This window comes from Hyla sarda, chromosome 12, assembly GCF_029499605.1.
Source record: "Hyla sarda isolate aHylSar1 chromosome 12, aHylSar1.hap1, whole genome shotgun sequence".
Lineage (NCBI taxonomy): Eukaryota > Metazoa > Chordata > Amphibia > Anura > Hylidae > Hyla > Hyla sarda.
Genome location: NC_079200.1, coordinates 32,150,234 through 32,177,475, shown reverse-complemented (window position 1 = coordinate 32,177,475; position 27,242 = coordinate 32,150,234). Strand labels below are relative to the sequence as shown.

At 41.4% G+C, this 27,242-nt stretch overlaps 1 protein-coding gene across 3 annotated transcripts in view; it reads left to right on the top strand.

Moving 5' to 3' along the window:
* Nucleotides 1-26,110, top strand: part of CDK5RAP3 (CDK5 regulatory subunit associated protein 3) — a 40,651-nt gene extending 14,541 nt beyond the window's left edge. For all 3 annotated transcript variants that reach the window (XM_056549024.1, XM_056549025.1, XM_056549023.1), the window contains exons 5-14: nt 1,742-1,790; nt 3,604-3,782; nt 5,700-5,836; nt 14,001-14,151; nt 14,226-14,315; nt 16,112-16,196; nt 18,444-18,532; nt 21,381-21,586; nt 23,683-23,854; nt 25,310-26,110. In XM_056549024.1, the coding sequence (XP_056404999.1) occupies nt 1,742-1,790; nt 3,604-3,782; nt 5,700-5,836; nt 14,001-14,151; nt 14,226-14,315; nt 16,112-16,196; nt 18,444-18,532; nt 21,381-21,586; nt 23,683-23,854; nt 25,310-25,375 (1,224 nt within the window). In that variant the 3' untranslated portion in view covers nt 25,376-26,110. The remainder of the gene's footprint in view (nt 1-1,741; nt 1,791-3,603; nt 3,783-5,699; nt 5,837-14,000; nt 14,152-14,225; nt 14,316-16,111; nt 16,197-18,443; nt 18,533-21,380; nt 21,587-23,682; nt 23,855-25,309) is intronic.
* Nucleotides 26,111-27,242: the final 1,132 nt, after the last annotated feature.

The following is a 27,242-nucleotide window of genomic DNA, read 5'->3' as shown; positions in this document are numbered from 1 at the left end:
TTGATATATTTTAGATTAAAGGGTACCTCTCATCAAAAAAACTTTTGATATGTTATAGATTAATGTATGCAGAATAACTTTACAATTGCATGTTATTAAAAAATATGCTTCTTTCTATTAAATTTTCCACTTTGAAGAAATGACCACTAGGGGTCTCCCTACCAGTCCTGGCAGCAAGCATTTCAGACTCATGCTGGAGTCCTAAACACTACGAGCTGCCAGTCTGCTTTGTTCACAAAGGAGAACACTCAGAGCTGCCAGCCTGCTTTGTTCACAGCCTGTTTGGCTGTGAACAAAGCAGGCTGGCAGCTCTGAGTGTTTAGGACTCCAGCATGAGTCAGAAATGCTTGCTGACAGGACTGATCAGGAAAAATACAATAGAAAGAAGCATATTTTTCATTAACATGCTATTGGAAAGTTATTCAACATTCATTAATCTAAAATATATCAAAAGTTTATTTGATGTTGAATAACTTTCCAATAGCATGTTAATGAAAAATATGCTTCTTTCTATTGTATTTTTCCTGATCAGTCCTGTCAGCAAGCATTTCTGACTCATGCTGGAGTCCTAAACACTCAGAGCTGCCAGCCTGCTTTGTTCACAGCCAAACAGACTGTGAACAAAGCAGGCTGGCAGCTCTGAGTGTTCTCCTTTGTGAACAAAGCAGACTGGCAGCTCGTAGTGTTTAGGACTCCAGCATGAGCCTGAAATGCTTGCTGCCAGGACTGGAAGGGAGACCCCTAGTGGTCATTTCTTCAAAGTGGAAAATTAAATAGAAAGAAGCATATTTTTTAATAACATGCAATTGTAAAGTTATTCTGCATACATTAATCTATAATATATAAAACGTTTTTTTGATGAGAGGTACCCTTTAATGACCATCATCCGTTATTTTTAATGTTTTTTTTTTCTAAAAAATCCTGATGTTCATCCGTTGTTATGCGTTATTACCAGTTTTACATCCGTTTTTACTTTTTTTTTTATCAGGTTTTTAACCTTTTTTTTTCTAAAGCTGTAATGAGCATGCTCAGTACAAAAAACGGATGTTAAAAAACTTGACAATAACTGATGATAGCGGATTTTTTTTTTTTTTAACATCCGGCTCCCATAGACTTCAATGTTAAATTTTAACATCCGGTTTTTCACCATTTTATTTTTGCCGGACCAGAAATTAGTGCATGCACCCGTCTTTTGTGCCGGCAAATTTACTTCTATCTATACGGGTTAATTTACTTCTATCTATACATCTAAAACGAAGTCTAATAGAACCTAATAACATTGATACTGACATATTCTGTATGTGCGGTCACAATTATATCAGCTGCAAAACTAGAAGGACCATATTGTGTTTCATTTGCATTTGGTTTGCATGTATCCAAATCACTGTCTGTCACTTGTGTCTTGGCTTATGTGGCTTTTCCATTCATCCTACATTTCAGGGAAAGCCATTTTAAAGCATTCTTACACTAACATTTAATGGAGTTTATGAAACTGATGCAAATAAAAAGCCAGGGGTGTTGTCCATTGCTGCTGATCATGTAACATGCAACTGGAATACAGAAATACACAGAAAAACACAAAAATACTACAAGGGGATTTAGGCTGCTTTTTCGGTGTTGCGTGTATTGTCCTTTTTGAGGTACCGTATCTAAAATAAGTCCCTCAATAAACATTGTTTTAGTTAACAGGATATTTCTACTTTAAATATCTATAGCATGTCCTTATTTTATTTTTGTACAGGATTGGCAAGAGGTGATCTCTCTATACCAAGTGGATAATACCTATCTAGGTCAGTGTCTTAAATTGACTGTCGGAAACACATTTTAAATAAAAATAAAAAAGAGCTGCATATATATATATATATATATATATATATATATAATATATATATATATATATATATATATATTATATATATATATAATATTTATATATAAATATATAATATATATATATAAATATATATATATATATATATATATATAATATATATATATATATACATATACATACACACACACACACACACACACAATATTCCTTTTCTGTATATATATACTATGCCAGTGGTTCCTAACCAGGGTGCCTCTAGCTGTTTCAAAACTACAACTCCCAGCATGCCCGGACAGCCTTTGGCTGTCCGGGCATGCTGGGAGTTGTAGTTTTGCAACAGCTGGAGGCACACTGGTTAGGAGACACTGTACCATGCACACAGAGTTTGGCTGCATTCACATAATGTTTTGTAGTTACGTTGACCTGATCCGGCTGGGAAATGTGAAAACCGGGCGCTCCCGTATCCCAGCCGGACCCGGCCCTCATCTCATTCATTTGACCGAGCCGACCGGAGTCAGATAGTGACTCCGGTCGGCTCATTTTTGCCCTGTATCCGGTTTTCTGACCGGACTGAAAACCGTGATATGCCGTTACTACCAAAAACGCCACGCGAATGAAGCCTTAGTGAATTCTTTTATTTATTTATTTTTATTTCTGATCAACTCTAGGAACCATCTATATAAAAGAATAGACCTTCCATATTGGTAGTAAAGGGGTTTTGCTATGTTTATCTATGCACTCTCTACTGACCGGGGAATACATTTCTGACTGCATTGGGTTTGATCATTGAAATGCCTCTTTAAAGGGGTACTCCACTGGAAAAAAAAATTTAAATCAACTGGTGCCAGAAAGTTAAACAGATTCGTAAATTACTTCTATTAAAAAATATTAATCCTTTCAATACTTAGAAGCTGCAGCTGCTATATTATTTTCTTTTTGAATTTCCTTTCTGTCTGACCACAGTGCTCTCTGCTGACACCTCTGTCCATTTTAGGAACTGTCCAGAGTAGGAGCAAATCCCCATAGTAAACCTCTGCTGCTCTGGACAGTTCCTGACATGGACAGAGGTGTCAGCAGAGAGCACTGTGGTCAGACAGAAAGGAAATTCAAAAAGAAAATAATTTCCTGTGGAGCATACAGAAGCTTATAAGTACTAGAAGGATTAATATTTTTTAATAGAAGTAATTTACAAATCTGTTTAAATAACTTTCTGGGACCAGTTGATAAAAAAAAAAAAAAAAAGGTTTTCCATAGGAGTTCCCCTTCAATCTTACAGGACTCTGACTGGAGCGACAGCTCACAGACTCGACCGATGCTTCATTTATTGTCTACAGAAGACAGCAGAGCACTCCAACAGAATATAAATAGGGAGGTGTCTCTTTAAAAAAAAAAACTTTTGACATGTCAAGTTTTGATTGGTTAAAACCAACACTAAGACTCACACCGATTCCTAAAAATAACAGGCAGCAGCACTTAGGCAACCATTCATTTTAGGTATTGTTGAGGTCTCTGCACCCGGACCCCCACCAATCAAAAGTTCTGACATGGTACAATCAGGGCCCAAGTCCTGCAGGAATGCATGGGAACTGAGTTCCTGACTTTTATCATTAGCAGGAGTCCTAGAGGACCAGCTCTTGAGTGGAAATCTTGGGTGAATTCCCTTCATTTTTTTTCCCCGAGGACCGGCACAATGATATGTCAGAAGTTTTTTTTAAAGAGACAGGTACCCTTTTAAAGGGGATAACTAACATGTGTTCTTTTTCTCCTAGCGGAGAGTGGCAGTCTGTTAATGCGCAATGTGAGCTATGAGATCCCGGCTATGAAGAAACAGATGACTCGGTGTCAGCAGCTTGTTGGGGAGTGTGAGCATCGGGCAGAGGAGTGTGTGCAGGGAGCAGCAGAGCAGCGAGAACAGTATTACAGCAGCTGTAAGCGTTACGGAATCAATGTGAGTCTACAGGACATTTACTTTTATTGGTAGTAAAGGGTCCTGTCAGGTATCAAACACCCTGAACTGTAAAATGGAAGTCGGTGGTAAAATTGGCTTTTGAAAGTCCTATTATTAGGACATTTACTTATTCTTTTTTTGGCAGGCAAAAAAAATTTGATTTCAAGGGGTATTCTAGGAAAAAAAACTTTTTTTATATATCAACTGGCTCCAGAAAGTTAAAAAGATTTGTAAATGACTTCTATTAAAAAAATCTTAATCCTTCCAATAATTATCAGCTGCTGAAGTTGTGTTTTTTTTTTTTCCGTCTGGCAACAGTGCTCTCTGCTGACATCTCTGCTTGTCTCGGGAACTGCACAGAGTAGAAGAGGTTTGCTATGGGGATTTGCTTCTACTCTGGACAGTTCCCGAGACAGGTGTCATTAGAGAGCACTTAGACAGAAAAGAACAACTCAACTTCAGCAGCTCATACGTGCTGAAAGGATTAAGATTTTTTAATAGAAGTAATTTGCAAATCTTTTTAACTTTCTGAAGCCAGTTGAGATATATATTTAAAATCCTGGTTAACCCCTTTAAAGGGAGGAAGGACCATAAATGGGTATTCTTATCTTATAAAGTGATGGCACATCGCTTGGATATGTCATCACTTTATAATTGTGGGGGTCTGACCTCCTGGATCTCCAGCAGTCCTGAGAATACAGGGTGGTGCACCCCAGCTATGCTATGCAGGGAACTGCAATATTTCCCCATTCAGTGTCTAACCTAATATGTATTTCTAGCATTAGATTTGACTATAGATCTTATAGATTACAGAATTGACTATAAATTAGAAAAGTGTAAGTACCTCTCATGATCTTTTTAAATTTTATAATCCTCCCAGTTTTCTGCCCCCATCATGATAAACCACCCCCTGCCTTTATTTTCATTAGTTTTTAGTTTACTACCTTGATATTGCTCTGTATTTTCTGCTCAGTCTCAGTCAGATTCACAGACTGGGAAGGGGCGTTCCCCAGCAGGCGTGACCTCATCTTAAGCCATACAGGGGAGAACTTCCTCCCTCACTCTGCTACACACACCCCAGAGCAGTTCAGTGTGAGATGAACTATGATTGGCTAAGGCTGCACACACCCCCTCAGCATTCCAGACTGCATTTCCTAATTTTGGACTTCTGCCAGGCCAGCAGGAGTCCAAAGTCTGTGCAAGAGATGGGGGGAAATGTTCTCTATAGTGGCAGCTTTTTTAAACACAAATAAAACATCGTAAACTAATTTTTTTTAAACAAAGTACATTAGAAAGATTTTTTTTATTTACCATAAGGAGTGCAATAGCAAATATTCGTTTTAAGAGTGCCCATTTAGTAATTACATCTGTAATCCTAACATCTTTTACATTGCACACCTAATATCCGCATTGTACCCTGAATTGCAAATTTCTTAAAGGACATCTGCAGCGTTACAAACACTTATCCCCTATCCTCAAGATAGGGGATAAGTGTTTGATCGCGGGGGGTCCGAACGCTGGGACCCCCTGTGATCTCCTGTACGGGGCCGCGGCTCTCCCGTACAGGGGGGCGTGCCGGCCGCAGCATGACATTGCCGCCGGCACGCCTCCTCCATACATCTCTATGGGAGAGGCGGGGAGGCAGCATTCGTGCCTCCCCCATCCCCCATAGAACTGTATGGGGACGGGGAGGAGACGGGGCATCACCGTCGACCTCTAGGTCGACGCTACGCGCCTTAGCGCTCAGCATGAGTGCTTATGGCGGCACCCCGTTAGGGAGATCAGGGGAGGTTCCAGTGGTCGGACCCCCCCGCGATCAAACACTTATCCCCTATCCTGTGGATAGAGGATAAGTGTAATGCCGCTGCAGTTGTCCTTTAAAACTATGGCTCTACTTTACTTTTTTCTCCCATGTAGGGAGAAGAGGTCCAGAAGGAGCTACAGATGTTGGTTCGTGATGTCCCAGCAGCCCTTAGGCAATTTGGATCAGATGCTGCTGAACTTCTGCCTGCAATCCAGTTGTACCTGGCCTGTGTGTCTTTTGTCTGTGACAGGTAAGTAGTCCAGTCGTACATTGAAATCAGGAAGCAATATCCACAATATCCACATGACTGAGTCTAGCTGAAGCTGGGTCTGTATTCTAAAGTGTGGTATTATTAAGTGTTACATTTGAGAAGTTTTATAAGCAGAAGTTCATGTGCTAAGTATACTGTGGATCATTGTTTTCCAAACAGGGTGTCTCCAGCGGTTGCATAGCCCTTGCATTTTTTTTTTTTTTCCCTCCTGTCTGTAGCACACCTGGGGGAGGGGTTAATTGATTAACTGCTCTCAGGTGTATAAAACTAACTGGGAAACTCTGTGAGCCCTGCTCTGACTGAGTCTAGCTGAAGCTGGGTCTGTATTCTAAAGTGTTGTATTATTAAGTGTTACATTTGAGAAGTTTTATAAGCAGAAGTTCATGTGCTAAGTATACTGTGGATCATTGTTTTCCAAACAGGGTGTCTCCAGCGGTTGCATAGCCCTTGCATTTTTTTTTTTTTTCCTCCTGTCTGTAGCACACCTGGGGGAGGGGTTAATTGATTAACTGCTCTCAGGTGTATAAAACTAACTGGGAAACTCTGTGAGCCCTGCTCTGACTGAGTCTAGCTGAAGCTGGGTCTGTATTCTAAAGTGTGGTATTATTAAGTGTTACATTTGAGAAGTTTTATAAGCAGAAGTTCATGTGCTAAGTATACTGTGGATCATTGTTTTCCAAACAGGGTGTCTCCAGCGGTTGCATAGCCCTTGCATTTTTTTTTTTTTTCCTCCTGTCTGTAGCACACCTGGGGGAGGGGTTAATTGATTAACTGCTCTCAGGTGTATAAAACTAACTGGGAAACTCTGTGAGCCCTGCTCTGACTGAGTCTAGCTGAAGCTGGGTCTGTATTCTAAAGTGTGGTATTATTAAGTGTTACATTTGAGAAGTTTTATAAGCAGAAGTTTAGAAAGCAGGAGTTGTAAGCAGGACCCACTGTAACTGTAAGTATTACACTCCCTTGATAAAAGTAGTTTTTCTTAATAGTTAATAACAGCTGTTTGTCACCAAGTATATGGACAGCAGGATTGGAGGTTTTCTTCAGTGCACATTGTGCCACATGTATACATCTCTGGAGCAGCAGCTTCAGGGTGAATACCGCTGTGACAAATGTGAGCATGTTGCCCACCTGGAAGCTCGTATTAGAGATCTAGAGGAGCAAAATGCAACATTGAGGGCGATTGACAATCTTACAGAGCAAGCAGTTAGTGGGGCAGAAATGGAGGTTGGAGAAACTAGCCAGGAGGCCCAAGTAGGGAGCTGGGTTAATGTAGTTAGAGGGACTGGAAAGGGGGCAAGGAAAAGGAAGGTCACTTCTGCTTCTGATCTCCCAAGTAAAATTGCCAAGTTGGGCGATGATGCGAGGGCCTCAGTATCAGAGATGGCAACCCTAGTGGATACTGGTCTCCCTAACAGCCGGGGGAACAGCTCAACTAGTAGTGTGGGGGATGGTAACGCAGGTAGGCCAAGACAGTTAGTTGTGGTAGGGGACTCTATAATCAGGAAGACGGATAGAATAATTTGTCGCCAAGACCACCTCAACCGAATGGTTTGCTGTCTCCCTGGTGCCAGGGTTCGGCATGTGGTGGAAAGGGTGGACAAATTACTAGGGGGGGCTGGGGATGACCCAGCTGTCGTGGTCCATGTGGGAACCAACGACAGAATACATGGTAGGTGGAGGTCCTTGAAGAATAATTACAAGGAACTAGGTGCCAAGCTGAAGGGAAGGACCTCTAAGGTTGTGTTCTCTGGAATACTTCCTGTGCCATGCGCATCGCAGGAAAGACAGCGGGAGCTTAGGGAGTTAAATGCATGGCTTAAGTCGTGGTGTGAGGGGGAAGGGTTTGGGTTTTTAGAGCACTGGGCTGACTTTTCATTGGGGTACAAACTCTATTCTACGGATAATTTGCACCTGAATGGAAGGGGGTCTGCTGTGCTGGGGGAGAGAATCCTGGAAGGGGTGGCTGAGTATTTAAACTAGGTGAGTGGGGGGAGGATAATAAAGCAAAGAAAGCAGACAGTGGGATGGATAGGTTAGAGAGGGGTCAGGACATAATGGCGGGTGGAGAGGAGTCCTGTGGGGGGAGGTTAAGAACAGTGGATAAGGAGATTCATGCGTTACAAACCAGCTGTAAAAATAAATGTAGCCCGAAAAATTGTAATCCCAATAATTCAAAAAATTCCATTAGCCCCAATAACTCAATAACTACAATAAGCCCCATTAACTCAAAAAATACCATTAGCCCCAATAACTTAAATAACAACGTTAGACGCAATAACGCAAAAAATCCCATTAGCCCCAATAACTTAAATAATAACGTTAGACCCAATAACTCAATAACTACAATAAGCCCCATTAACTCAAAAAATACCATTAGCCCCAATAACTTAAATAACAACGTTAGACGCAATAACGCAAAAAATCCCATTAGCCCCAATAACTTAAATAATAACGTTAGACCCAATAACTCAAAAAATCCCATTAGCCCCAATAACTTAAATAGTACAATTAGCCCTTATAACTCAAAAAATTACATTAACCCCAATAACTCTGAAAATCCCATTAGTGAGACTATATGTGTAAAACTTAATGGAAATGTAAAGTGTATGTTCACAAATGCCAGAAGCCTAGCAAATAAAATGGGGGAGCTTGAGGCCTTGATACTGGAGGAACATATTGATATAGTTGGGGTCACTGAGACATGGCTGGACTCCTCGCATGACTGGGCTGTCAATCTGCAGGGGTTTACATTGTTTCGCAAGGATAGAATGAACAGAAAAGGTGGTGGAGTCTGTCTGTATGTAAGAAGTGGTATGAAAGTCAATGTGAACGATGCCATAGTGTGTGATGATTCTGAGGAGGTGGAATCACTGTGGGTAGAATTACAAAAGGAGGGAAATACTGAAAAAATAATATTTGGTGTAATCTACAGACCCCCTAATATCACTGAAGAGATAGAAGGTCGGCTGTATAAACAAATAGAGAGGGCCGCCCGGGCAGGTACAGTGGTAATAATGGGAGATTTTAACTATCCAGATATAGATTGGGGCCGGGGGTTGGCTAAAACTACAAAGGGGAGAAAATTCCTAAATTTATTGCAGGATAATTTTATGGGCCAGTTTGTGGAGGACCCAACAAGAAGTGATGCCTTGTTGGATCTGATCATTTCCAACAACGCAGAGCTGGTTGGTAATGTAACTGTGCGGGAAAACCTTGGTAATAGCGACCACAATATAGTTACTTTTGACTTAAAATGTAGAAAACAAAGACAGACGGGGAAAGCAAAAACATATAACTTTAAAAAGGCAAATTTCCCTGGGCTGAGGGCTGCACTACAGGACATAGACTGGGGGGAGGTGTTCTCAAATACTGATACAGAAGGTAAATGGGACATCTTTAAATCAACTCTAAATAACTATACAGCTAAATATATACCAAAGGGGAACAAATATAAACGATTAAAACTAAATCCTACATGGCTGACAAATGAGGTTAAAAGAGCAATAAACAACAAAAAAATAGCCTTCAAAAAATACAAATCTGATGGGTCAGCTATAACATTTAAACAGTACAAGGAGCTTAATAAAATCTGTAAAAATGTAATAAAAACAGCAAAAATTCAAAATGAGAGACAGGTGGCCGAAGAAAGCAAAACTAATCCTAAATATTTTTTTAGATATATAAATACAAAAAAACCAAGGACAGAGCATGTAGGACCCCTTAATAATGATAATGGGGAGGTTGTCACGGGCGATCAAGAGAAGGCGGAGCTACTGAATGGGTTCTTTAGTTCTGTATACACTATGAAAAAAGGAGCTGACATTGGCCAGGTCAGTGCTGGTAACACATCATGTAATGTACTGGACTGGCTTAATGTAGAGATGGTACAAGGTAAGTTAAGTAAAGTAAATGTAAGCAAATCTCCAGGGCCGGATGGACTACACCCAAGAGTTCTTAGAGAGGTAAGTTCAGTAATATCTGTACCCTTGTTCATGATATTTAGAGATTCTCTGGTGTCTGGTATTGTGCCAAGGGACTGGCGCAAGGCTAATGTGGTACCAATCTTCAAGAAGGGCTCTAGGTCTTCGCCAGGCAATTATAGACCGGTAAGTCTAACGTGCATTGTGGGTAAATAATTTGAAGGACTTATAAGGGATTACATACAGGAATACATAGGGGATAATAGTATTATAAGTGATAGCCAGCATGGGTTTACTAAGGATAGAAGTTGTCAAACCAATCTAATTTGCTTTTATGAAGAGGTGAGTAGAAGCCTTGACAGAGGAATGGCTGTGGATATAGTGTTTCTGGATTTTGCCAAAGCATTTGATACTGTCCCTCACAGACATCTGACAGGTAAGTTAAGGTCCTTGGGCTTGGAAACTTTAGTTTGTAACTGGATTGAACACTGACTCATGGATCGTACCCAGAGAGTGGTGGTAAATGATTCGTACTCTGATTGGTCCCCGGTTATTAGTGGTGTACCCCAAGGTTCAGTACTGGGCCCGCTGCTGTTTAATTTATTTATCAATGATATAGAGGATGGTATTAACAGCTCTGTTTCTATCTTTGCAGATGACACCAAGCTTTGTAGCACGGTACAGTCTATAGAGGATGTGTATAGGTTACAGGATGACTTGGATAGACTAAGTGTCTGGGCATCCACTTGGCAAATGAGGTTCAATGTGGATAAATGTAAAGTTATGCATCTGGGTACTAATAACCTGCATGCGTCGTATGTCTTAGGGGGGATTAAACTGGCAGAGTCACTGGTAGAGAAGGATCTGGGTGTACTTGTAGATCACAGACTACAAAATAGCATGCAATGTCAGGCTGCTGCTTCCAAAGCCGGCAGGATATTGTCATGTATAAAAAGAGGCATGGACTCGAGGGGCAGGGACATAATACTCCCCCTTTATAAAGCATTGGTACGGCCTCACCTGGAATATGCTGTTCAGTTTTGGGCACCTGTCCATAAAAGGGACACTGCGGAGTTGGAAAGGGTGCAGAGACGCGCGACTAAACTAATATGGGGCATGGAACATCTTAGCTATGAGGAGCGATTAAAGGAGTTACAATTGTTTAGTCTTGAGAAGAGACGTTTAAGGGGGGATATGATAAACGTATATAAGTATATAAATGGCCCATACAAAAAATATGGAGAAAAACTGTTCCAGGTTAAACCCCCCCAAAGGACGAGGGGGCACTCCCTCCGTCTGGAGAAGAAAAGGTTTAGTCTAAAGGGGCGGCACGCCTTCTTTACCGTGAGGACTGTGAATTTATGGAACGGTCTACCTCAGGAACTGGTCACAGCAGGAACAATTAACAGCTTTAAAGCAGGGTTAGATACATTCCTGGAACAAAATAACATTAATGCTTATGCAGAATTATAAAACTACATCCCTTTCCCTTATCCCCTTACATCCTTCCCTTCAATCCCCTGGTTGGACTTGATGGACGTATGTCTTTTTTCAACCATACTAACTATGTAACTATGTAACTATGGAGTTTCTATGTTCTCTGTTTGTGAATTGTTTGATCCTATGCAATTGATCCTAGATTATGTGTGGATATCATCAGTAGTAAGTCACTTTGTGAGCCTCAGGTTTGTGAAAAACACAATCTTATATGAGTTTTAAGATATTATTACCTAATGTATCCCTTAACCCCTTAAGGACTCAGGGTTTTTCCGTTTTTGCATTTTCGTTTTTTCCTCCTTACCTTTTAAAAATCATAACCCTTTCAATTTTCCACCTAAAAATCCATATTATGGCTTATTTTTTGCGTCGCCAATTCTACTTTGCAGTGACATTAGTCATTTTACCCAAAAATGCACGGCGAAACGGAAAAAAAAATCATTGTGCGACAAAATCGAAAAAAAAACGCCATTTTGTAACTTTTGGGGGCTTCCGTTTCTACGCAGTGCATATTTCGGTAAAAATTACACCTTATCATTATTCTGTAGGTCCATACGGTTAAAATGATACCCTACTTATATAGGTTTGATTTTGTCGCACTTCTGGAAAAAATCATAACTACATGCAGGAAAATTTTTACGTTTAAAAATGTCATCTTCTGACCCCTATAACTTTTTTATTTTTCCACGTACGGGGCGGTATGAGGACTCATTTTTTGCGCCGTGATCTGAAGTTTTTATCGGTATGATATTTGTTTTGATCGGACTTTTTGATCACTTTTTATTCATTTTTTAATGTTATAAAAAGTTACCAAAATACGCTTTTTTGGACTTTGGAATTTTTTTGCGCATACGCCATTAACCGTACGGCTTAATTAATGATATATTTTTATAGTTCGGACATTTACGCACGCGGCGATACCACATATGTTTATTTTTATTTTTTTTTACACTGTTTTATTTTATTTATGGGAAAAGGGGGGTGATTCAAACTTTTATTAGGGAAGGGGTTAAATGACCTTTATTAACACTTTTTTTTTACTTTTTTTTTGCAGTGTTATAGGTCCCATAGGGACCTATAACACTGCACACACTGATCTCCTATGCTGATCACTGGCGTGCATTAACACGCCTGTGATCAGCATTATCGGCGCTTGACTGCTCCTGCCTGGATCTCAGGCACGGAGCAGTCATTCGTCGATCGGACACCGAGGAGGCAGGTAAGAGCCCTCCCGGTGTCCGATCAGCTGTTCGGGACGCCGCGATTTCACCGCGGCGGTCCCGAACAGCCCGACTGAGCAGCCGGGTCACTTTCAGTTTCACTTTAGAAGCGGCGGTCAGCTTTGACCGCCGCTTCTAAAGGGTTAATACCGCACATCGCCGCGATCGGCGATGTGTGGTATTAGCCGCGGGTCCCGGCCGTTGATTAGCGCCGGGACCCACGTGATATGATGCGGGATCGCGGCGCGATCCCTCTTCATATCGCGGGAGCCGGCGCAGGACGTAAATATACGTCCTGCGTCGTTAAGGGGTTAAAGGGGTACTCCGCTGCTCAGCGTTTGGAGCAAACTGTGCCGAACGCTGGAGCCGGTGCCGGGAGCTCGTGACGTCATAGCCCCGCTCCCTCAATGCAAGTCTATGGGAGGGGGCGTGACGGCTGTCACGCCCCCTCCCATAGACTTGCATTGAGGGGGCGGGGCTATGACATCACAAGCTCCCCTCTCCAGCGTTCGGAACAGTTTGTTCCAAACGCTGAGCAGTGGAGTACCCCTTTATGCAATGTATTTTTCAGGATATTAAAGGGGGCATTCAGGAAGTGAAACAGCTGCATTCTTTCAGAAACAGTGCCACACCTGTCTTCAGGTTGTGTGTGGTATTGCAACTTGGCTTCATTTACTTTGGTGGAATTAAGCTGCAATACCACATACAAAATGGGGGATCGTAGTGGCGCCTTTTCTGATCTCTGATATCCCCATTTTAAAATTGGCCGGTGTTTTTATTTTCAATGACCTGTAAATCAACAGAGCTGCACAGAAAATCAAGTGATAAAACATAAAGTGCACAAACTGTGATACATTAAAATAATAAAGGATTAAAATAAGGGTGAATTAACACTGTTTGCTGTGTATTTTTAATTTATATGCCGGGAAATCCCTGTGTTTATGTTAAACATGTCCATTAAAAGAATTGGCCTCCATCAGGCCAATATATATATATATATATATATATATATATATATATATATATATATATATATATATATATATGAATATATATATATATATATATATATATATATATGAATATATATGAATATATATATATATATATATATATATATATATATATAAAAGGGGTCAATACTTTCCTCAGGGAGAGGACACCTCTTCAGGTGTAACGGAGATTCAAGTTAGGCCATTTAGCACTCCGCAGGCATTATGGGTAGGGGTATATGCAAAGCAGCTCATAAGGTTGTGTAATGAGCTGCTTTGCATATTCCCCTATATATATATATATATATATATAGTCAACTGCACTACCTGCAAAATATGCCAAATACTTTTTTTAAAATCTTTTTTCTCATCATTGGAGCCTATGGGTGACAGATTGTACTGTATATCTGTAGAGTGACATCTGTCATGGACATATATGTCGGGAAATTCATCTTACTTTTATGTGAACTAAAAATGCAGTATGAATCCTCCCTGATTATTTTCTCTACTTTAGCTCTCCTGAACAGGCTCTTCCTCTCATCCGCTATGTGCAAGAACATGGAGACACAACAGTGTATGAGTGGCGAACAGGAGAAGTCCCAGTGACAATAGAACGACCAGAAGTTAAGGAGGTTGATGAGGTTTCCCATTCCATAGAAGGAGATGTAAGAGTAGGCATGTGTACTAGAAGTCTATGGTCACTGTCACCGCTGTCTTTATAATGTCCTATTTTTGTCAGATTGACTGGGGAAATTTTGAACTAACTACGGAGAATCCAGCTCTGCAAACAACAGAGGAGGTAGACTGGGGCATTGATTCAGGAACAGAGGTAAGATGCTTATATTTTTACTGACAAAGGGTTTAGGTGGGATTTGTTAGTCTTTATTTTGTCTTATACACAGCTGATCTCTTCAGGGAAGAGTGGACTATGTTTTGTGTATTAAAGTGAATATACATTGGAACGCTATTTTGACATGTCACACAGATTAGTTGATGTATGGACGTTCAGGCCTTCATTGATCATGAGGACGAGCCGGAAGAAGTGCACGGCTTCCCATCATGCTGCAGGAGACGGGTTCTATAGACTAAAAATGGATCGGCACTCATGTAGCGAGACAGAAAAGACAGAGAGAAAGAGTAAAGTGCTCAGCCATGCACTTCTCTTGCTTCTATGTAATGATTGGTGGGAGTCTTGAGCACATCTTGAGTTTGGTGTTAGTTTTTTGTTGTTGTTATTTTGCTGGGAGATATTGTTCGCCAAGCGAGGTCTGTCGTAGGGCCTGTACTGCATTTCCACACCTCTTTTTATGTGAGTCTAAACACCCATAACCCAACTGATCAAAACTATTTACGTCTAAAAAGTTTTTTTTCAAATTACCGGGATTCCAAAAACATGATGTGAATGCATCGTTATTCAACCCAACACTCATGATACTTTTACTGGGTATACTTTGATTATTTTACAAGATCCATTTTTGGTACTTAAAGTGTACATGTTAACAAACACTTCTGTTTCATTGTAGATAATGCCATTATATGTTTATTTGTGATATACATTGATTAAAGAAATTGTATAATTTTGGGTTGAAAAAATGCTGTCCAAGCAGCTATTGCCTGTGTGTCTTTATGAAGAGTCCAAATACAGGAAGTGTGGCTTGTCAGTCATCCTGCAGTGTGAGCCGGAAGCATGTCACAGAGCCTCACTGTACAGAGCCCTGCTTGTCCTCAGTGTACGGAGCCCTGCTTGTCCTCAGTGTACGGAGCCCTGCTTGTCCTCAGTGTGCGGAGCCCTGCTTGTCCTCAGTGTACGGAGCCCTGCTTGTCCTAAGGGTACGGAGCCCTGCTTGTCCTAAATGTACAGAGCCCTGCTTGTCCTAAATGTACAGAGCCCTGCTTGTCCTCAGTGTACAGAGCCCTGCTTGTCCTCAGTGTACAGAGCCCTGCTTGTCCTCAGTGTACAGAGCCCTGCTTGTCCTCAGTGTACAGAGCCCTGCTTGTCCTCAGTGTACAGAGCCCTGCTTGTCCTCAGTGTACAGAGCCCTGCTTGTCCTCAGTGTACAGAGCCCTGATTGTCCTCAGTGTACAGAGCCCTGATTGTCCTCAGTGTACAGAGCCCTGCTTGTCCTCAGTGTACAGAGCCCTGCTTGTCCTCAGTGTACAGAGCCCTGCTTGTCCTCAGTGTACAGAGCCCTGCTTGTCCTCAGTGTACAGAGCCCTGCTTGTCCTCAGTGTACAGAGCCCTGCTTGTCCTCAGTGTACAGAGCCCTGCTTGTCCTCAGTGTACAGAGCCCTGCTTGTCCTCAGTGTACAGAGCCCTGCTTGTCCACCATCACTTCCTGTATTTGGACTCCTCAAAGAGACACACAGGCAATAGCTGTAGGGACAAAAATATACACATTTTTGACCAATGTATATTACAAATATCCATATAATGGTATTATATACATTATATAAAAAGTTTTTGTTACCGACAGGTCCACTTTAATATAGTAAGAAATGCCTCGGCAGCCTTTTAGCATTCAGCGTAGAAAAAACACTACAACTGTATGAAACAGACTATTTTTATATTATTTATTGTGCAATTAAATGAATATGTATTTTGGGGGTTTTGTTTTTGTTTTTTAGGCTACAGTTTCGGATGGTATAGTCTGGGACACCGAAGAAATTGCGCCTGGTGAAATCATCACCGTGCTGGAAGCTGGGCACGATGGTAAGACCTAAAACTGAAGACGATGGAAGCTGTCATCAGTAACATGCCTGAATGATGTATCTAGCAGAACTTGTATTAGTATTAGTCATTCATCAGCCATTTCAGGATGTGGTTGGTGAAGTGACAGTCACATATTCTAAGAGTCTTGCAGGAATATTTAATTAAATCCTTTAGATTTTGCTCAAGTACAGATTTTGGATGATTCATTGTAGGTTCTCCTACTTTGTGCTGTCATCTCTTTCTTCTTAGAACTAAGTTGGGTTTAGTCGTTGTCATATGGAGATGGCAACACTTCGGACATTTTTACATAAGCATAAATATATGTGCATATCTGCAGGCATGCGATGGCTGTGTAGATCCCTGTAATGCTGTTAGTTCATATTATTAGACTTGTGGGACTTGTGTCCATAAAGGGACAGAAATCCCTTTATTACATTCATAAAACATTGATTGGACTTTGTCAATTTACTTCTGGAGACATTAAAATGTCTCTTCCATTCCCTTTTTTTTTAGTTCTTGACATTTTTGGTTAATGCTTGCTTAGGAATGTAATTTCATTTTTTTTTTTTTTATTCTTCGATCTAAATGAAGGATTATTATTGTGTTTATAAAAAATATCTAACACATCTCTCCTATGAACTTCACTAGGTTTCTAGACAACACTTGATGGGTTTTCCCATTTGAAAAAAAAGTTATCCTAAATCCACAGGTTAGGGGATCTAATCACAAGTGCCCCCAGCGATCTCGAAAATGAGGACTTCATTCTCCTGTTAGAAAAGAGCATAAGGTTGCGCATGCGCGTTGCTGCTCAATTCATTACTTTATAGGAGCTGGAGAACAAACAAGTACAGTGTTAGGCTCCCTGGCTCCTAAAGAGATTGAATGGAGCAGTGGTGCGCTTGCACAATCCCCGTTCTCAACACTGCAGGGGGCACCAGTGGTCAAACCCTCTGCTATCGGCTAGTTCAGTGTTTCCCTACCAGTGTGCCTCCAGGTGTTGCATAACCACAACTTCTAGCATATGATCTCAGTGTTTCCCAACTAGTGTGCCTCCACATGTTGAGCAGAGCATAGGCCCGGCTGGCTTCCGGGTGTAGCGAGGCTTCAGTGACGCATAGAGACACACTCACCTCCCCCGCCGTGTCTCATGTCCTAGTGACGTGAAAGTGGCAGAATTTGTATGATGAAGCCAGGGGCGGGCCAAGGAGTGAATATAGGTGAGACAGGGTAGCTGGGCCAGCCAGCTCCCTGCCTCCAATGTGCATTATTAATAAATTGATTTACAAGCATAACTCTGCACAGAAGCCACAGATTTTAGTGAGTAACCCCTCGTTTTACAGCTGTTCACCTTCACTATAACCCAGTATACTGGGCTTAGTGTGGGTAAACTAGCTGTAAGATTCTCTGTCCATTTTAGGAACTGGACAGTTCCTGACATGGACAGAGGTATCAGCAGAGAGCACTGTGGTCAGGCAGAAAAGAAATTCAAAAAGAAAAGAACTTCCTGTGGAGCATATAGCAACTGATAAGTACTGGAAGGATTAAGATTTTTTAATAGAAGTAATTTACAAATCTGTTTAACTTTCTGGCACCAGTTGATTTAAAACAAAATGTTTTCCAGTGGAGTACCCCTTTAATCTGGCAGTAGCTTATTCCTCTCTCCGGTAAAACAGCTGTTGTATAGATTGTATGTTCAATACCACCTTTAGCGGGTACCTAAGGAAACATGAAATTTTAAATTACTATTTTTAAAAGAAACAATTTGAAGCTTTGATGTCATTTTGTTTCTGCTTTAAAGGGGTATTTCAGGAAAAAAAAAAACTTTTTTAATATATATATATATATATATATATATATATCAACTGGGTCCAGAAAGTTAAACAGATTTGTAAATTACTTCTATTAAAAAATCTTAACCCTTCCTGTACTTATAAGCTGCTGAAGTTAAGTTGTTCTTTTCTGTCTAACTGCTCTCTGATGACACCTTTCTCTGGAGCTGTCCAGAGTAGGAACGAATCCCCTTGGCATTTGCTATGGGGATTCCCTCCTACTCTGGACAGTTCTCGAGACAGGGGTCATCAGAGAGCATTTAGACAGAAAAGAACAACAGCAGGTGATAACTACTGGAAGGATTAAGATTTTTTAGTAGAAGTAATTTACAAATCTGTTTCACTTTCTGGAACCAGTCGATCTAATAAAAAATGTTTTCCTGGAATACCCCTTTAATGATTTTTCCATTTCTCTCAGTCCCTCCAGGTGTGGCTCGAGGATCCGACGCTCTCACAGTGCTTGAAAACACAGAAACGCGCAATCAGTTTGTTGATGAATTAATGGAGGTGACGGCCCGATCTTGTAACCACTGCACCTAAAGTTTAGTTCACACTACGGAAAACCAAGACTGATTCTGCTTTGAATCAAACTCCCATTGACTCTAGTTTCCAACACAGATCAGAATTCCAGCAAAAGAGAAGACATGTTCATTTTTCTGGCGGAATCTGCAAGTAAAATCCCATTAAAGGGGTACTCCAGTGGAAATCTTTTATTTTATTTTTTTAAATCAACTGGTGCCAGAAAGTTAAACAGATTTGTAAATTACTTCTATTAAAAAATCTTAATCCTTCCAGTACTTTTTAGGGTCTGTATGCTACAGAGGAAATGGTTTTCTTTTTGGAACACAGTGCTCTCTGCTGACATCATGACCACAGTGCTCTCTGCTGACATCTCTGTCCATTTTAGGAACTGTCCAGAGCAGCATAGGTTTGCTATGGGGATTTTCTCCTGCTCTGGACAATTCCTAAAATGGACAGAGATGCCAGCAGAGAGCACTGTGCTCGTGATGTCAGCAGAGAGCTCTGTGTTCCAAAAAGAAAACAATTTCCTCTGTAGTATTCAGCAGCCAAAAGGTACTGGAAGGATTAAGATTTTTTTTTTATAGAAATAATTTACAAATCTGTTTAACTTACTGGTACCAGTTGATCCACAGGAGTACCCCTTTAAGTCAATGGGACTTTGAATTTCTGCGCTAAGTTACGCAGCAAATTCCGCAGAAAATAAGCACCAATTTTACGTGATTTCTGCTCCATTTTACCATAGAGCAGAAAGAGGATTACTACGAGGAGCTTTTCCTCGCAAATTTTCGTAGTGTGAACATACCCTGAGGAGGGGTTCCCAAGTTCAGTTTTTTTCATGCAGGAATGGATTTAAAATGAAAAGTCTCAGATTCTCCATATGGATGTCCTCCATTTGTGTTGTGTTTCTGGCTTTGTCTTCAAAAACTGCATCAAAAATCCTCAGCATGAGAAACACCTCCTTACTTCTCCACATGTCTCTTTTCTTGCATGGTGTTGTTAATAGCAGGATCTTTATACTCATGGCCCTTTCCTATCTTTCTCTTCCTCCTCTCATTCCATGATCTCTCTCTATCTTATTCTCTTTGTTCTGTCGTCTTTGTTCAGAGCTTTTCTGCAGTCTGCACCATTCTTGTGCTCTTGTCTTCTCCATTTTGCTATATTTTACAACTTGTTTCATTTGTTCCTCCTCTGTGTTTTAATCTGTTTTTCAGCCTTGACCTCTTAGACCAGTGTTTTCCAACCAGGGTGCCCCCGGCTGTTGCAAAACTACAACTTCCAGCATGGCCGGACAAGTGAAGGCTGTCGGGCATGCTGGGAGTTATAGTTTTGCAACAGCCGAAGGTACCTTGGTTGGGAAACGCTGTCAGCTGTCCAAGCATGCTGGGAGTTGTAGTTTTGCAACAGCTGTAGGTACCCTGGTTAGGAAACACTGTCTTAGACATTTCGGCTGTGCAGGCATGCTGGGAATAGTAGTTTTGCAACAGCTGGAGGTACCCTGGTTGGGAAAGAATGTCTTAGACATGTCTTTTTTTTTTTTACATCTGAATCTCCTTGATTTTCATCAATTCTATCTCATGACTATTTACCTAGATATATAGATAGATATACATAGCTATATACATCACTGTCTTAGACATTAATCTTTAAATATTTTTTTTCTCGGAATCTCCTTACTTTTCATACATTCTCTCTGTCTCGCTTTCTCTGTCTCTCTTTTTCTCTGTCTCTCTTTCTCTGTGTCTCTCTCTCTCTGTCTGTCTCTCTCCCTCTTTCTCTCTGTCTCTTTCTCTGTCTGTCTGTCTGTCTTTCTGTTACTTTCTCTATCTCACTGTCTTTCTCTGTCTCTCTCTCGGTGTCTCTCTCTCTCTCTCTCTCTCTCTCTCTCTCTCCTCTCTCTCTGTCCCTATCTCTCTTGTGTGTGTCTCTCTCTCTCCCTCTCTCTCTCCCTCTCTCTTTCTCTGTCTCTCTCTCTTTCTCTATCCTCTCTCTCTTTCTCTGTCTCTTTCTCTCTCTTTCTTTCTCTCTTTCTGTCTCTCTCTTTCTCTCTCTCTCTTTCTCTCTTTCTGTCTCTCTCTTTCTCTCTCTCTTTCTCCCTCCCTCTCTCTGTCTCTCTCTTTTTCTCTGTCTCTCTCTCTTTCTCTCTCTCGCTCTCTTTCTCTCTCTCGCTCTTTCTTTGTCTCTCTTTCTCTCTCTCGCTCTCTTTCTCTGTCTCTCTCTCTCTTTCTCTATCCTCTCTCTCTTTCTCTCTCTTTCTCTGTCTCTTTCTCTGTCTCTCTCTCTCTCTCTTGATTTTCATAGAACTGATGATATCTTGTGTCTTTTCCTCTATCTCTCTGTCTCCTCTCTCTGTCTCCTCTCTCTGTCTTTCTCTTTCTCTCTCTCTCTCTCTCTCTCTCTCTCTCTCTCTCTGTCTCTCTCTTTTTCTCTGTCTCTCTCTCTTTCTCTCTCTCGCTCTCTTTCTCTCTCTCGCTCTCTTTCTTTGTCTCTCTTTCTCTCTCTCGCTCTCTTTCTCTGTCTCTCTCTCTTTCTCTATCCTCTCTCTCTTTCTCTGTCTCTTTCTCTGTCTCTCTCTCTCTCTCTTGATTTTCATAGAACTGATGATATCTTGTGTCTTTTCCTCTATCTCTCTGTCTCCTCTCTCTGTCTCCTCTCTCTGTCTCTCTCTTTCTCTTTCTCTCTCTCTCTCTCTCTCTCTCTCTCTCTTGATTTTCATAGAACTGATGATATCTTGTGTCTTTTCCTCTATCTCTCTGTTGTTGCTCTTGATTTTGTCACTTATGTCCTTCTCTGTCTTTTTCTTCCTATTAATCTCTCTTTTATATCTCCCTACCAGTTGGAGCTCTTCCTCTCTCAGTGGCTGCAGGGTATTGATGGTGATACTGACATTGTCACCGTCACACAGTTCCAGACAGCCCCATCCATTCTGCAGGGACAGACCCAGAAGAAAGTTGAAGCCATGTTATCGCAAGTTAGAAGCTTAATTGGACGCTTAACCGACGTCAAAATGCGCCATCTTTTCCTCATCCTAGCATCACCGCGGTTAGTGTGATCAGCTGTGCGTTACTTCTCACCAAGATTGTTTGAGGAGATCAATAAAAACTGTCTAATTCTTAGACATTGTAAACTTGTACTCGACAGTCTGTGAATATACCAGATTTACCATAGTGGTTTGGGTTATTGGAAAATCTGGTGCATCTTCAGACTGTCTAGTCTTAGTTTGCACCATTTATTAGTTAGCTTAAAATGTGTGTACCAAAACATTTAGAGGAGAACTCCAACCTAAATTAACTCATGCCCTAGCCACAGGATCCGACCCCTGGAACCCCCCCGTGATCTCCGGTACGGGACCCCGGCTCTCTCATTGAGGAGTGTGTGTAGTCTACTCCATTCATTTCTATGTCTTTTCGGTGCTCCCATTGAAATGAATGGAGCATGTGCCATCTACTGTTCTCCTCACTGAGAGAGCTGGGCCCCCGTTCCAGGTCCCAGTGGTCAGTCCCTCTGCGATCAGCTACTTCTCCCTTATCCTGTGGATACAGGATAAGTTCATTAAGGCTGGAGTTCTCCTTTAAGCCATGCCCATTTTAACAAAGTCACATCCACTGTCTGATAAGCCTTGTCCTTTTAATGGGGCTCAAAAGAGTCTAAAACACATTGAAAGTGTGGCATAAATTGCATTGGATCTCCCCCATTGTTTTTTATTTAGGATTTAGGCAAACTAGAAGAATGGTCAGAACTCTGGCAACTGAAATTTAATGTGGATAAGTGCAAGATAATGTATCCTGGGGCGTAAAAACCCTCAGGCAGAATATAGAATATTTGACACAGTCCTGACCTCAGTATCTGAGGAGAGGGATTTAGGAGTCGTTATTTCAGAAAACTTAAAGGTAGGAAGACAATGTAATAGAGCAGCAGGAAAACGCTAGCAGAATGCTTGGATGTATAGGGAGAGGTATAAGCAGTAGAAAGAGAGAAGTGCTCATGCCGCTTTACAGAACACTGGTGAGACCTCACTTGGAGTATTGTGCGCAGTACTGGAGGCCGTATCTCCAGAAGGATATAGAAACTCTAGAGAGAGTTCAAAGAAGATACTAAACTAGTACATGGATTGCAGGATAAAGCTTACCAGGAAAGGTTAAAGGACCTTAACATGTATAGAAGAAAGAAGAGACAGAGGGGATATGATAGAGACTTTTATATACATAAAGGGAATCAACACGGTAAAGGAGGACAGGAGATTTAAAAGAAGAAAAACTACCACAAGAGGATATGGTTTTATATTAGAGGGACAAAGGTTTCTGCAGTAATATCAGGAAGTATTACTTTACTGAGAGAGTAGTGGATGCATGGAATAGCCTTCCTGCAGAAGTGGTCGCTGCAAATACAGTAAAGGAGTTTAAGCATGCATGGGATAGGCATAAGGCTATCCTTCATATAAGATAGAGATAGGCATAAGGCTTATAATAAGCCTTCATATCTTCATATAAGATAGGGATAGGCATAAGGCTATCCTTCATATAAGATAGGGATAGGCATAAGGCTATCCTTCATATAAGATAGAGATAGGCATAAGGCTATCCTTCATATTAGATCGGGACAGACATAAGGCTATCCTGCATATAAGATAGGGTTAGGCATAAGGCTATCCTTAATATAAGATAGGGTTAGGCATAAGGATATCCTTCATATAAGATAGGGATAGGCATAATGCTATGCTTCATATAAGATAGGGATAGGCATAAGGCTATCCTTCTTATAAGATGGGGATAGGCATAAGGCTATCCTTCATATAAGATAGGCATAATGCTATGCTTCATATAAGATCGGGACAGACATAAGGCTATCCTTCATATAAGATAGGGTTAGGCATAAGGCTATCCTTCATATAAGATAGGGATAGGTATAAGGCTATCCTTCATATAAGATAGGGATAGGTATAAGGCTATCCTTCATATAAGATAGGGATAAGCATAAGGCTATTCTTCGTATAACATAGGGCCAGGGACTATTGATAGGATTCAGGTTATTGGGAAGACTAGATGGGCCAAAGGGTTCTTCTCTGCCGACACATTCTTTGTTTCTTTTAATAGACTAAGGTGCTTCTTGGGGTCAGAATACATGACATTTATTTACAGGTATGTTGATCGTGTAACGGACCTACTGCGACAGCGCCTGAAGCAAGCAGAGCTCTTAGAGAGGAAAAGAGAGGCATGGTTGGAGAGGGGGAAGCTGGCAGCGGAGGAGAGGGAAAGCCTGGAACCTAAACTTTTACTTCTTCAAGAGCGGAGTCGTGAACTCCAGAAGCAGGTGAGTGGTAGGGATCAGGGGCAAGCTTGGGTTAAAAAAAAACAAAAAAAAAAAAACTTAAAACGTAGGAAATGTACTACTAGGAAGACGTAGCTGGATGTACAAACTGCTATTTCTTTGTTTTATTAATGGGGAGAGGTGAGAATGCCGCTGCCAGACACCTCCTGTGGCTTATTAACATACCTGACTTTTTCCTTAACATCTTTTGTCATGAGAGAGTCAGTATGCCCCTATGCAGATTAAAAGGTTGCCAAAATCAGGAGGTTCGTCTGACTTTAAAGCAGTGTTTTCCAAACAGGTCCATAACAAAAAAACTTGCAGGTTCCAGCTCCCAAAAAATGTATAAAAGTCCAAAATTTATTTCACATGATTAAAATGATGAAAACCAAAAATAAGATGGTATTAAAAGCATAGCAGAAGCGTTTCTGCTATGCTTTTAATACCACCTTATTTTTTGTTTTCATCATTTTAATCATGTGAAATTTGTTTTTTTGGACTTTTAGACATTTTTGGGAGCTGGAACCTGTACGTTTTTTTTGTTATGGACCTGTTCACGTCAAGTATGCGCCTTGGATACCTGTTCTGTGCTTCCTAAAGACACAGAAGTTCCTCCAATCCAGGCGGGGAGCAGTTTTTTTTTCCATGTTTACTTATATCTTTTCCAAATAGTGTGTCTCCAGCTGTTGCAAAACTACAACTCCCAGCATGCCCGGACAGTGCCTGGTGAGACTGAGCATGACCGGAGATGTTGTGGTGTATTGTATATAGCAGTGTTTCCCAACCAGGGTGCCTCCAACTGTTGCAATACTACAATTCCCAGCATGCCCGGACAGTGCCTGGTGAGGCCGAGCATGACCGGAGATGTTGTGGTGTATTGTATATAGCAGTGTTTCCCAACCAGAGTGCCTCCAGCTGTTGCAAGACTACAACTCCCAGCATGCCCGCACAGTGCCTGGTGAGGCTGAGCATGACCGGAGATGTTGTGGTGTATTGTATATAGCAGTGTTTCCCAACCAGGGTGCCTCCAGCTGTTGCATGACTACAACTCCCAGCATGCCCGCACAGTGCCTGGTGAGGCTGAGCATGACCGGAGATGTTGTGGTGTATTGTATAGACCAGTGTTTCCCAACCAGGATGCCTCCAGCTGTTGCAATACTACAACTCCCAGCATGCATGGACAGTGCCTGGTGAGGCCGAGCATGACCGGAGATGTTGTGGTGTATTGTATATAGCAGTGTTTCCCAACCAGGGTGCCTCCAGCTGTTGCAAGACTACAACTCCCAGCATGCCCGGACAGCCGAAGGCTGTCTGGGCATGCTGGGAGTTGTAGTCTTGCAACAGCTGGAGGCACCCTGGTTTGGAAACACTGCTTAAAACTAATATGTATGGCTTTAGAGTCTTAATGGAGTCATTGCGCTTTTTTTTTATTATTTTTTTTATTTTTAATTCTTACAGATTGAAGCAGATATATCCCGAAGATATAACAACCGCCCGGTGAAACTTATCGGCACTGGACTTTGAAAGTCATCATGTGACCTTACATTAAAAGTACAGTGTTTATAAAGTGTCGTATGAGTGTCCTGTCCTTTAAAGCGATATCGTTTGCGAATGACAATGACCCACTTCCCCTTATGTCTGTAACCTGTATGCTTTCGGACCATTGTGCGGATGACACATTCCGTCTCCCTCCTTGCTCCTTTTCCTTAGCCCCACACTGCGCCAGCGCCCGTCTTTCTCCTTTTCCTGGCTCCTTAATTACATCCTATCAGAATGACGAGTGACCTGTCACTGCTCATTATTCCGGCTGCTTGTTATCTCCGCTCTTGGGGGGGGGTGCTGCACCCTCCAGCTGGACACTGAGTGATGGCATCTATTAATCAGCAGGCTCACGGAGCCATACCTGTAAGCACGTTGTGCAGCTCTTCCAGGGGGCGGGAAGTCATGCTTTGTCGGGTTCTGACTGGATGGGTTTACAAATGACGCTGCGGGATTTGGCTACAAAGGTGCCAAGGGAGCCTCGGCTTGGATGTCTGTAATGGAGCATGGTGCACGAGACGGATGCTTTGTAGGTTATGCCATCTTAAGGGTATGTTTATGCTATAGGCAGAAATTTGTGCCCAAATAATCTGTCCTGTATATCTGAATAAGGTATATTCAATTCACATAAAGAAACTGCCTCATTACTGTTTTATTCTGTTTTTGTATAATTATATGGTGGTTTAGTTAGGAGGAGATGGGGTAGGAGAGGAGAAATATTATTTAACCCCTTAACGACCACGGACGTAAATGTACGTCCTGGTTTGGCGGGACTTCCCGCACCAGGACGTACATTTACGTCCTGTGTACGACCGCGAGCATCGGACCGGTGCTCGCGTCCTAAACGTCAGGTTCCGGCTGCTAGTAGCAGCCGGGGACCCGCTGGTAATGGCCGACATCCGCGATCGCGCGGATGTCCGCCATTAACCCCTCCGATGCCGTGATCAATACGGATCGCGGCAGTGCGGCACTTTGAATGGATGATCGGATCGCCCGCAGCGCTGCCGCGGGGATCCGATCATCCAGCATGGCGGCCGGAGGTCCCCTCACCTGGCTCCGGCCGCATCCCGGGGTCTTCTGCTCTGGTCTGAGATCGAGCAGACCAGAGCAGAAGATGACCGATAATACTGATCAGTGCTATGTCCGATACTCAGCACTGAACAGTATTAGCAATCAAAGGATTGCTATAGATAGTCCACTATGGGGACATAAAAAGTGCAAAATAAAAGTTGAAAAATGTAAAAATAAAAAGTAAAAAAAAGTGAAAAATCCCCTCCCTCAATAAAAATGAAAATTGTCAGTTTTTCCCATTTTACCCCCAAAAAGTGTCATTTTTTTAATCTTATAAACATATTTGGTATCGCCGCGTGCGTAAATGTCCGTACTATCAAAATATAATGTTAATTATCCCATGCGGTGAATGGCGTAAATGTAAAAAATAAAAAAAAAGTCCAAAAATGCAGCTTTTTTGTCACATTTTATTTTTTAAAAATTTATAAAAAATTATCTAAAAGTTTTATATATGCAAATGTGGTATCAATAAAAAGTACAGATGATGGTGCAAAAAATGAGCCCTCATACCGCCCTATATATGGAAAAATGAAAAAGTTATAGGTTGTCAAAATAGGGCGATTTTAGATTACTGATTTTGTACAAAAAGTTTTAGATTTTTTTTAAGCGGTACAGAAATATAAAAGTATCTAGCCATGGGTATCATTTTAATCGTATTGACCCACAAAATAAAGAACACCTGTCATTTATACCGTAAATTGTACAATGTGAAAACAAAACCCTCCAAAATGTGCAAAATTGTGGTTTTCATTTAAATTTCCTCCCTAAATTTTTTTTTGGG